Here is a 12881-nt window from a genome sequence, read left to right as displayed (position 1 = left end):
TTTAGAGAGACTACAAGATTGTTTCAGTAATTTGGGGCCCAAGGTATTACGCTGACAGTGGCAGTTTGAGTGGAATATATGGATTGAATGTTGGGATAAGGCATTACGGATGATGCCAAAGTGTGCAACTTGGTCACTAGATCTCTCTGTTCAGATATAGCTCAATTCATAACCCGAGGACCTTAAAGTATTAACTCTGTTTCCACTCTCACTTTCCTTTCATATTATCATCCCTTCATACATTCAGGAAGCCTAAATAATTTAAAAAAAAACCAGAATTTCATAGAATATGAATTTCAAAGGAAGAATATGATTTCAAAGGCAAAAACCACATTTTAGCAACTTGTGAGGTAACTCATTTCACAAATCTTCCTGATAATTTACTTAAAAAAACAAGAAGATTTTTCCCCCCTCCACACCAATTCTTGCAGTTTATAACAGTCTGTTGTTGAAGAACACTAAAAAAAAAAAAAATGAAAAGAATTGCATCATCAGAGAAATGCTCACACTTCAGTGAAGAGCCAGAGTTGGTCAGATATTGGATTCAGGGAAAATAACCGTTTGTTTCATAGTATTAGCATTTGAAATTGTGTCAGTGCTTTTCTTGGTACTTTCAGCAGATATTTTTTTCTAGAACAAAAGTGCTTATAAAAGCATTTCTCCTTTATCTGGGGCACCAAGTCCCTGCCAGTGGCTGCAGTCTGATTTCTAGCAATGCTGAGCCCAAAGAACAGCAAGCCAGTGCAGAGTGACTCCATAAACTCATACTAACAGAGCGTCTATGATTGGAGGTTGCCACCGACTGCGTTCTGGTCTGGTTTCTGGTAGGGCCGAGTTCCAGTCCTCCCTTCTCTGGAGGCCCAGTGTAAAGTCCCATAACACCTGGGTATCTGCAGGTGGCAGGAGATGTCTGTAAGGCCACCCCTTTTGCCCCCCACCTCACCCCTCTTCCTCCTCATTCTTTCAGGCTGGCTTCCTTTCCTCCCTTTGAAATGTTTGAAGACCTGAGATATTTTCATTTACTCTGTTAGTACTTGGATCTGAAGTTCTGTCTCTATAGGAGATTTTCTGAGAGACTGTATTCTTCTATTTAAGGGAGTGTCTGATGAAGACAGACTATATGTCTGCCAAGACATACACTGCCAAGTCTATATGTGTGTTTCAACTCTGTGTTCTGTGTTGTGATTTTTGATGGCCATTTTGCTTTGGCCACCATTTGGTTTAAACGTGCTGCCATTTTGTTAGAACTTGATTTTCTTTCCCTGTGCCTTGAGACCAAGGCTCTTAGGAACACTTGTCTAGACCATCTCTAACTCCTGAGACTGAGGAAAAATGGGAGAAAGCCTTTAAAAATTTTATTTATTCCAATTGCTTTTTATAAACTAGTAAATACCTGATATTAATGTTTGCTTGTTGACCTATCTAATATAGACATGTCTTAGAGTAATTGACTTCCCTGGTGGCTCAGACGGTAAAGCATCTGCCTACAATGTGGGAGACCTGGGTTCAGTCCTTGGGTTGGGAAGATCTCCTGGAGAAGGGAATGGCAACCCACTCCAGTATTCTTGCCTGGAAAATGCCATGGATGGAGGAGCCTGGTAGGTTGCAGTCCATGGGGTGGTAAAGAGTCAGACATGACTGAGCGACTTCACTCAGGGGCTGAGTCTATGATTGGTGGTTGCCAGGAGCTGAGTCTGTGGTTGGTGGTTCAGTTCAGTTCAGTTCAGTCACTCAGTTGTGTCCTATTCTTCACGACCCCATGAATCGCAGCACGCCAGGCCTCCCTGTCCATCACCAACTGGCGGAGTTCACTCAGACTCACATCCATCGAGTCAGTAATGCCATCCAGCTATCTCATCCTCTGTCGTCCCCCTCTCCTCCTGCCCCCAATCCCTCCCAGCATCAGAGTCTTTTCCAATGAGTCAACTCTTCGCATCAGGTGGCCAAAGTATTGGAGTTTCAGCTGTAGCATCATTCCCTCCAAAGAAATCCCAGGGCTGATCTCCTTCAGAATGGACTGGTTGGATCTCCTTGCAGTCCGAGGGACTCTCAAGAGTCTTCTCCAACATCACAGTTCAAAAGCATCAATTCTTCGGCGCTCAGCCTTCTTCACAGTCCAATTCTCACATCCATACATGACCACAGAAAAACCCATAGCCTTGACTAGACGGACCTTTGTTGGCAAAGTAGGGGCTAAGTCTGTGATTGGTGGTTGCCAGGGGCTGAGTCTGTGATTGGTGGTTGCCAGGGGCTGAGAAGTGGAGGAAATGGGAGAGATATTAGTCAGAAGATACAAATTTCCAGTTAGGAGATGAGTAAGTTCAGAGAATTTAATGGAAAGCCTAGTGGCTGAATAGTTAACAGTACTATATTGTATACTTCCAGGTTGCTGAGAGAGTAAATCTTAAATGTTTATGTGTGCATGCTCAGTCCCTCAGTTGTGTCCAACTTTTTGCTACCCCATGGACTGTAGCCCATCAGGTTCCTCTGTCCATATGGTTTTCCAGATGAGAATACTGGAGCGGGTTGCCATTTCCTACTCCAGGGTATCTTCCTGACCTACAGATGGAACCCATGTCTCCTGTACTAGCAGATGAATTTTGTTACCACTGAGCCACTTGGAAAGCCCATAAATGTTATTACCCACCTTCCAAAAAATTGTTAACTATATGAGGTGATAGATGTGATAATAAACCTTACTTGAGTAATAATTTTGCCATATATATATGCACACACACATATATGTATATCACATCATCACATCATATAGCTTAAATTTATACAATGTTATACTTAGGTTTATATCTCTATAAAGTCAGGGGGAAGTTTCTTTATAAAATATTCTTTTAAAAAGAAAAGTAGCTCCTTGTTAAATGTAATGTGTTGATATGTTTTATTTCTAGAACAGATATTGTTTTCTTTTCTTTCAGGAGGAACAGAAGCTACGGGAAAGTTTAAGGCAAGGCGTCACCATTATTGCTGCCTTAATCAAAGAAAGAAATTCTGGACTCATTGGTCAACTGCTGGTAGCATAAAGAACATGGAGGAAATTACCTGCTGTGTTCTTAGAAACATTCCCCTAAGTATTTCTTTCCCTCCAAATTGTATATGGTAGAATGTTGAAGTTGTCTTTTATAATTTGTAGGATGTGATGCTTGCTGCTGCTGCTAAGTCGCTTCAGTTGTGTTCGGCTCTGTGCGACCCCATAGACGGCAGCCCACCAGGCTCCCCCGTCCCTGAGACTCTCTAGGCAAGAACACTGGAGTGGGTTGCCATTTCCTTCTCCAATGAATGAAAGTGAAAAGTGAAATTGAAGTCGCTCAGTCGTGTCCGACTCCTAGCGACCCCATGGACTGCAGCCCACCAGGCTCCTCCATCCATGGGATTTTCCAGGCAAGAGTACTGGAGTGGGGTGCCATTGCTTAGGTGAACTTAAAAACATTTTTTTGCGTGCCAAATATAAATTCCCTAAATCGGTAAAGAACAAACAAGTGGAAAATAATGGCCTTCACATAAAGAGTCTTCACAAAGTCATGAAAGGGTAAAATAAAAATAATGAGTAGTCAGCTAATTCTCCAAGGAATGAAAGTTTAGAAAATGTCAACTATTATATCTATGTTAATTAGTAAATCACTGTATAATGAGACTAATAATTAAGATTAATGATTATTGTTAATTCTAACAGTATCCTTTCTCTGTGGGTTATTTGAATTTCATTCTGATTTTTCATACCTTGACAAAAAAGAGAGAGCAGTGAACTATGATCTGAGTATCTTCACCAATAGCCTCACATTACCTTAGATTCCTAAAGGAGATAGACTCTCCTCCTGCTTTTCTAATGTTTTAAAATTGTATGTTTTCCTCGGTTTATGAAATATAATTTTGACTTACGTTAATTGAAAAGGGTTCTGATTTTTCTGAATAACTTTAAAAGACTGGAAAGTGTCATGAAATTAATACTGGTCAATTTCAAGTTAGTCTTCTGAAAGGTGTATCAACTACTGGTAGTTGTTCAGTTCCATTCAGTTTAGTCACTCAGTCGTGTCTGACTCTTTGCGACCTTTGTGAACTGCAGCACGCCAGGCCTCCCTGTCCATCACCAACTCCCGGAGTCCACCCAAACCCATATCCATTTTGTCAGTGATGCCATCCAACCATCTCATCTTCTGTCATCCCCTTCTCCTCCTGCCCTCAATCTTTCCCAGCATCAGGGTCTTTTCAAATGAGTCAGCTCTCCGTATGAGGTGGCCAAAGTATTGGAGTTTCAGCTTCAACATCAGGCCCTCCAGTAAACACCCAGGACTGATCTCCTTTAGGATGGACTGGTTGGATCTCCTTGCAGTCCAAAGGACACTCAACAGTCTTCTCCAACACCACGGTTCAAAAGCATCAATTCTTTGGCGCTCAGCTTTCTTCACAGTCCAACTCTCACATCCATACATGACCACTGGAAAAACCATAGCCTTGACTAGATGGACCTTTGTTGGCAAAGTAATGTCTGTGCTTTTCAATATGCTGTCTAGGTTGGTCATAACTTTCCTTCCAAGGAATAAGCGTCTTTTAATTTCATGGCTGCAGTCACCATCTGCAGTGATTTTGGAGCCCCCAAAAATAAAGTCTGACACTGTTTCCACTGTTTCCCCATCTATTTCCCATGAAGTGGTGGGACCGGATGCCGTTATCTTCGTTTTCTGAATGTTGAGCTTTAAGCCAACTTTTTCACTCTCCTCTTTCACTTTCATCAAGAGGCTTTTGAGTTCCTCCTCACTTTCTGCCATAAAGGTGGTGTCATCTGCATATCTGAGGTGATTGATATTTCTCCTGGCAATCTTGATTCCAGCTTGTGTTTCTTCCAGTCCAGCGTTTCTCATGATGTACTCTGCGTATAAGTTAAATAAACAGGGTGACAATATACAGCCTTGACGAACTCCTTTTCCTATTTGGAACCAGTCTGTTGTTCCATGTCCAGTTCTAACTGTTGCTTCCTGACCTGCATATAGGTTTCTCAAGAGGCAGGTCAGGTGCTCTGGTATTCCCATCTCTTTCAGAATTTTCCACAGTTTATTATGATCCACACAGTCAAAGGTTAGTTGATTGTACATCAAATAATTTTAATAACTGCTGCCTTTTTAAGTTCTTATTCTTTCAAATTTCCACTGATATATACATCTTAGATACTGATGATTTTCCCTTTACCTTATATTTTATAATTCTGTGAATTCAGTCATTAGAGATGCTTTTTGTTCTATATATATACTTTATAGAAACACATTAGATAGGGTTATGCCAGAGCTTAACCTGCCATGTGGGAACTATGAAAGTTGCATAAAATGTTTTCAATTACAGAGAGTCTGTGAATTATCCACCTTGTGCAGTCTCTTCTTAACATGTTGACTAATTTTCCCTTTATTTCCCAAGTATCCATAGTAGTTGGAGAGTTTATATTTTATATTTAAATAACAGTAGAGTATAAAAGACATGAAATAATTGTTGCAATGCATTCTCCTAGGTGAACTGTGTTGGTTTGAATGAATGTAGGCTTGAATCTAAATTCCTGGGCTCACCATTTTCTTTCTCTGTCTCTTGGGATGTTAAGAAATATAAATAAATCATTTAATTAAAAAATCTTGAGGATGAAAATATATGGGCATTGTGTGGATATTGGTTAGAACTCTCTTTGTTAAGGTGGGTTGGCTGCATTTTAAAAGGTCATAGGTATTCCTGTTGATGTCTTCAAGTGAGTGTTTTAAGAATTTTAAAGTGCTCATAAAGGCAAAAGGGGAAAAATTATCAAGATTTTTAAAGAAAAGATTCATGTCTTTAGGTACATGGTGGGAAACTGGGCATTTCTCTGGCACAAACAATATCAGTGTATCTATTGAGTGCTGGCTGTGTTACCTTAGATTTCAATGGAATAATGGACTGTTCAGTTGAAAGACATACTGTTTGTTCCAAGGTGAATTCTTCTCTGATATAACGCTATACCAGACGACCATTTGTTTACCTGGAAACAGTATGCCGTTACCCTTGGCAGTTGTAAACATTTAGTGGTGTGAGATTTAGATAAAATATTAAGTTGGGTCTGAAATCCCCATCATCATTATGGCATTTAATTTTTTTCTTTATAATTTGAAAACTGATTCACAGCATTGAAAATAATTTAAAGAAATCTCCTCACATCCTTTACTGAAAACTGAGGCTCAGAGATCTTCACTGACTTCTCCAAAGACATGTGTCTGCTTAGTAGCAAAAGACAGGGCTTAAACTTGGGTACTAAGATTGAGTTTTAAGCTTATTTCCTATATACCAATGATTGTGGGCAAAGGACATCAAGCAGCGAGGCTGTGGGACATGAACCAGAGGCTCTGGGTGAGTATTGGAGGAATGGATGCAAAGGGACTTGTCAATCCAGTGAGCACAGGAAAGTCCTGAGGCTTTTGGCTTTCCAACATACAGAAATCATAGCTAAGGATAAAGGGAACCAAGAGAAATATTCCCCAAGAGAGAAAGGTAAATCAGCTGTGTTTGTTAAGGATCCAGAGGCAACTTTACAGGTATATTTTCATCTTCATTTCTGGAAACATACATTCATGAAAACTGTCCATTTTCACATTATTTTCCAAAGTTCCTTTAAAAATAATGGTAAAGTATGCCTGAGGATTGCTGAAATTGCTTTCTACTTGCAAAAATTTGTGGAAAGACGGTTTTCTTTTTAAATGTATGCTACTTAATTACATGCCATTTAAAGTTAGCCTTTTTAGGAAGTTAACACAGTGTGATCAGTGGTTTGATTGACCTTCATTGGTAAGAGGTAGTTTGTTTGTTTTCAAGAAAGTGTTCAGCGTGAGAGATGACTTGTTGTAAATACTCATCTACAGATACAAGTCAGATCCCTATTCTACCCAAAGCCATTCTTACTGTGGCCACTTTAAGCATTTGGCATTGGCTTGCCATGAAAAGGCTCTATATTGAACAGTTGACCCTTGCACAGCACAAGTTTGAATTGCATTGGACCACTTACACGTGAGTTTTTTCAGTAGTACCTACTGCAGTACTACACAATGGTTGAACGTTCAGATTGGAAGGAACCATGGATGCAAAGGGCCAGCTATAAATTATACACAGATTTTCAACTACTGGGGAGGCCAGTGCCCCTAACCCCTGCATCTTCGAGGGTCATCTGTAATTATAACTATCAAATTTTACTTTATATATGTGTGTGCAGTATTTCTTTTATAAAAATCAATTTGCAGTATTACATTTCTTAAGTTAAATATGTAAATTTTACTTCCTTTTAATGTTGAAACTAATTATATCAAAGAAACATAAACTATAATATTTTAGCAAAAGGTTCAGAAAGCCATTTAAGATAAAGATTTGAAATTATTTTAAAAGTTTAAAAATAAGCAGAATAAATGATAAATACATATTGTTTTAGTACTTATTAATATAGTTTCAAATAAGTGGGCTAGAAGTGGCTGTATAGGCGGTGTTTGGCACCGTAACATTTATATATATTCTCATGTATTTTTAGTTTCACAATTATGAAAGCGTATATATCTTTTAAAGTGAAAAGTAGGAAATTATTAAATATTTTAAATGTTTTCTTTACAAAATAGAGGTAATTGATAACTAAATTACTGATATGTTTAAATCTAATGACAGTTTTCATTGATATTTAGCGTATATGTATTTGTTTTTCAAACTGACTCAGCCTCAACTGAATAAATACAGTATTCTCAAACTGTAACAGTATGATGTTTTACATTGCATACAAGTAGAATTTGAGATTCAGCTATATTCTGTAAAATATATTAAAAATTTACAAAACCAGAAGTCTTAATTAGCTTTTTTTCTTCTTTCCCTTCTAATTAGCAGGTTTCCCAGCAATTACTTTGGCAGCTAAGGATATAAAAGCTGTAATTGGGCACAGTGGAAAAATATTGTATCCTCTTAATGATGTCTGCATGGGTGTGGTGGGTTGAATTGCTGTTTAGAAATACTCTTTCCTTCCACTTAGCTTCCATAGGAGGAATTTATGTCCACTTTTTGACCTTGGAATTCATCACAAAACCTTCTTTGGCCAACAGAGCAACTCAGAAGTGGCAGGGCACTGCTGAGACAAGACCTTAGAGTCTTTGCCTGTTGCTGCTTGCTTTTTCCCACTTCTGACCCCACCGTGAGATGCACATGCTCAGCCTGGCCTGCTGCCTCCAAAAGAAAACAGGAGCCTGGATCACCTGACTTCCAGCTAGTCATCAAATGGATGAAAAAGCCCGGCTGATTGGCAGGGCCTCCAGCAGACAGGTGAACTCAATAAACATCTATGGGCTTTTTTTCTTTTTGTTTTGCTATTACTGAGTTTTGAATCTTTTCATTGAGCACCAGTTGGTAAGCAAGGAAAGGGAATCTGTGGTAGTGTGTAGTACCTTTAATCTCGAAAGTCTAGAATCTATCTGGAGACACACATTTTGCTAAAGGAAATAGTTTATAAGTAGACCTGTTGGTTAGGGCGATGATCCCAAAGTCTTAGAAGGTTCTCTGGATGCCTCCTTCCCTATTAGTTGTTACTGAAGGAGAAAAGTAGACCTGAATATTATAGAAAAGTTTTCCGAAGAAGTTAAACTTTCTTGGGTCTAAAATGATATTGATTATAGAAATAGCTAACATTTGTTGAATGAATTACTGTGTTCCAGAAACTGTTCTTAGTACTTTTGCATGTGCATAACTTTTTCTTTATAATAACTTCATGTCCTCAGTAGCATACCAATCTCCATTTAAAAGACGAAGAAACCAAGGTATGTATGTTTTTTAATAACTTTAAGTAACAGAATCACTCAAGCACCAGGTGCAAGAATTGAGATTCAGATTTGATTATCTAACTTTGGAGCTGTTATTCCTAAGCATGATTCTATGTAGTATTATAAAACACACTATTTTTCCCGTGGAAAGGCATATTTTTAAAAAAATTTTATTGTAGCATAGTTGATTTACAATGTTGTGTTAGTTTCTACTGTTCGGCAAAGCAAATCAGTTTCACATATACAAATATCCACTCTCTTATTTTTTTGATTCTTTTCTCATATAGTTTATTAGAGCATATTGAGTAGAGTTCCCTGTGCTATATGCTGCTGCTGCTGCTAAGTCGCTTCAGTCGTGTCCGACTCTGTGCGACCCTATAGACAGCAGCCCACCAGGCTCCCTCGTTCCTGGGATTCTCCAGGCAAGAATACTGGAGTGGGTTGCCATTTCCTTCTCCAATGCATGCAGGTTCTTATTAAGTAAGTTAGTGTTAGTCGCTCAGTCACTCATAAAAAGAACAAAATAACGTCCACAACAGTGTGTGTATGTCTGTGTGTGTATATATATGCGAAAGAAAATGACAACCCACTCCAGTATCCTTGTCTGGAAAATCCCATGGATAGAGGAGCTTGGTGGGCTACAGTCCATGAGGTCACAAAGAGTTGGGCACGACTGAACGACTAACACACATACACACACACACCCCCCACATCATTTCCATTCCTCTTTTGTTGAACATTTAGGTTGATTCCATGTCCTAGCTATTGTAAATAATGCTGCAGTCAATATTGGGGTGCATCTGTCTTTTCCAGTTATGATTTTCTTCAGGTATATGCCCAGGTGTCAGGGGACGTTTAAGGAATCCAGTATGTTGCATTTTTCTTCCTTTGTGTGCCATTTCTCAAGGACTTTCTATTCCTTTTCAGTTCCTATTCCAGGAATGAGTAGAGCTGCACGCAGCTCTCAGGACTGAGATCATGAGAAACAGTATCTGCTTGGATTCCTTTCTGTAACTCGCTTCAGTGACTCTTTTCAGCGTCAGCGACCTTGTATGTATTAGACTATCCATATTGTGGCTATTGATAAAATTTCTTCCTGTGTAATAGCTGAGTAATCATCTTGCTAAAGATACATAAGCCTGCGTTTCTGCTTATAAAGCACCCTTGCTCCATCAGAGCTTGTGTCCCCGTGTCTGTCTGCCTGTCTGTCTGTCTCTCTCTCTCTTTCACTTTCTTATCATTGACTCTGGACCGCCAGGTTCCGGTCCATTAAAGGACCCCAACACCCAGGAGTGGGGTTGCTAGGTCATATGGTATTTCTATTTTTAGTTTTTAAAAGAACCTCCATACTGTTCTCCATTGTGGATGTACTAATTTACATTCCCACCAACAGTACAGGAGGGTTCCCTTTTCTCCACATCCTATCTAGCATTTATTGTTCGTAAGTATTTTGCTGATGGACATTCTGACCAGTGTGAGGTGATACCTCATTGTGGTTTTGATTGCATTTCTCTAATAATTAGTGATGTTGAGTGTCTTTTTATGTGCTTTTTGGCCATCTGTATGTCTTCTTTAGAGAAATGTCTGTTTAGGTCTTCTGCCCATTTTTTGATTGGGTTGTTTGTTTGTTTTTGATATTAAGCTTCATGAACTGTTTGTATATTTTGGAGGTTAATCCCTTGTTGGTCATGTAATTTGCAAATATTTTCTCCCAGTCTGAGGATTGTCTTTGTCTTGTTTATGGTTTCCTTTGTTGTGCAAAAGCTTTTAAGTTTAATTGGATTCTATATGTTTATTTTCTTTTTATTTTCATTACTGTAGGAGGTAGATCAAAAAAGACCTTACAGTGATTTATGTCAAAATACAGCTCTGTGTACCTGTCCATCCCAAACTCCTAATCTATCCCTCTCCCCCCATCTTTAGCCTTGGTAACCTTAACTTTGTTCTCTTAAGTCTGTGAGTCTGTAAAACATACTATTTTAAGATCCCTTAAAGACTGACTCTCAAAAATGGGAATCTCAATTTTTTTTCTTTAATAGCAAGAGGAAGAAAATGGGTAAAGTCCATTACCTTTGAGTGTTGCTGTACTCTTTGTTTCCTTTGGCCATTGCCACTCCACACAGACAATATTTTAGAACATCCTTGGGTTTGTATGTGCCAGTAAACCTACAAAGAGTGATTTGTTGTTGTTGTTCAGTTGCTCAGTTGTGTCTGGCTTTTTACGACCCCTTGAACTATAGTCCACTAAACTCCTCTGTCCATGGGATTTCCTAAGCAAGAATATTGGAGTGGGTTGCCATTTCCTTCTCCAGGAGATCTTCCTGACCTAGGGATCAAACCCACATCTCCTGCATTGGCAGGTGGATTCTTTATCACTGAGCCACCAGGGAAGCCAGAGACTGATACACACATAAAAATTTTATCAGTCACAGAGATGGCAGTCTTTGAGCTCTGAAGTTGTTGGGATTTCCTCAGGTATTGAATGATCAAACGTACCTGGATAACAAAAGTGTAACATAGAAAAGTAGAAGGAAATATTGCCTTGATGAACTAGAGTTGCATTGCAGATATTTGTGCCTCAACAAGACCTAAAAAGAGAAGTTGAAATCCATTCATCATCTTTGCAAGAGAAAGGAAGGTCTAGAGAACATCTAGGCAGAAGAAAGTAGGAAGTCTTCTCTTGTCATGAGACTGTCCCATGTCCCAAATATGTGTTTGACATTATTTGGTGAATGGATAAATAATCTGAGCTTCTTTTTTTTAGCGTGTGGAGTTAAAATCTGAATTTTGCAGTAGATGAAATACATTGATCAGTTTATCTTGCTCAGTAAATACTGATTAGGTAAATGAAATGTTGTTGTTGTTCAGTCACTAAGTTATGTCCAACTCTTTGCAACCCCATGGACTGCAGCACAGCAGGTTTCCCTGTCTTTCATATCTTCTGGAGTTTGCTCAAACTCATGTCCATTGAGTCGATGCCATTCAACTATCTCACCCTCTGTCGTCTCCTTCTCCTGCCATTAATCTTTCCCAGCTTCAGGATCTTTTCCAATGAGTTGGCTCTTCACATCAGGTAGCCAAAGTATTAGAGCTTCAGCTTCAGCTTCAGTCCTTCCAATGAATATTCAGGGTTGATTTTCTTTAGAATTGTCTGGTTTGATGTCTTTACTGCCCAAGGGACTCTCAAGAGTCCTCCAGCACTACAATTCGAAAGCATCAATTCTTTCACTCTCAGCTTTCTTTATGGTCCTACTCTCACATCTGTACATGAAATACTACAAACGGTACTTACTTTGAAGCTTGAGAAAGGATTCTGACAACTACTTGTGATGATACTGGATTGCCAGGATTTAAAAAGTAAATAATATTGTGCAGGATTTTATCATGAGTTCTTAAATAACTCTATTATATAAAGAGCTTATTTTCTTCACTCTTAAGCCTTTATTAAAACCTACATTATGTCTACCACATAAAAGATTCATATCTAAATTTGAACCGCACAAAACACAAGATCTGACTTTAACACATTAGTGTGTATGAAGAAAAAAAAAATAGGTTTTCTGTTGCTAATGAAAGTAATATAGAATTAAAATAAAAGTAGTTGGATTTTTTTTAAAAGTCTTTACAGCTGAAATGCATTATGCAAGTCACTCTCTACTTAGCGAAGATGCTACCAAATAATCTGAATAGTTGTTATTAATAAAACATCTGGGTCTATTTAGAAGCATAGATGAAGGCTGAATTGTCTAATGCATTTTTTTTCTTTGTTTAACCTTAATTAATCCATGTAGGGTCTCTGTAAGGTGGTTTGTATCAACCTTGTGATATGACAATTCCAAAAATATCGATACAGAGATTAAGGGTTCCTGATCACCCAGCACACTAGAAGCCAAACACAGTTTGAAAATTCAGAATTTCTGATTCTGTTTTGGACACTTTTTCAGGGAACTGGATTACAACTAGGAGGGACTGTTCCATACTTGAGGTTTTAAAAGAATCCAATGGAAATCTACATCCAGAATTCTACCTGGATGCATTCCCTCATTTTCCATTTTGCACAATTGCAGTTAAGCCAGAGGC

General features: G+C 38.6%; 1 protein-coding gene across 5 annotated transcripts in view; it reads left to right on the top strand.

The window, feature by feature from the left end:
- CRPPA (CDP-L-ribitol pyrophosphorylase A) overlaps positions 1-3277 on the top strand; it is a 362372-nt gene extending 359095 nt beyond the window's left edge. For all 5 annotated transcript variants that reach the window (XM_044946504.2, XM_045166361.1, XM_025290931.3 and 2 more), the window contains one exon: positions 2931-3277. In XM_044946504.2, coding sequence (XP_044802439.2) covers positions 2931-3035 — 105 coding nt within the window. In that variant the 3' untranslated portion in view covers positions 3036-3277. The remainder of the gene's footprint in view (positions 1-2930) is intronic.
- Positions 3278-12881: the final 9604 nt, after the last annotated feature.

This window comes from Bubalus bubalis, chromosome 8 (genome assembly GCF_019923935.1).
Source record: "Bubalus bubalis isolate 160015118507 breed Murrah chromosome 8, NDDB_SH_1, whole genome shotgun sequence".
Lineage (NCBI taxonomy): Eukaryota > Metazoa > Chordata > Mammalia > Artiodactyla > Bovidae > Bubalus > Bubalus bubalis.
The sequence above is the reverse complement of the archived record's forward strand: the minus strand, read 5'-3'. Positions and strand labels throughout refer to the sequence as shown.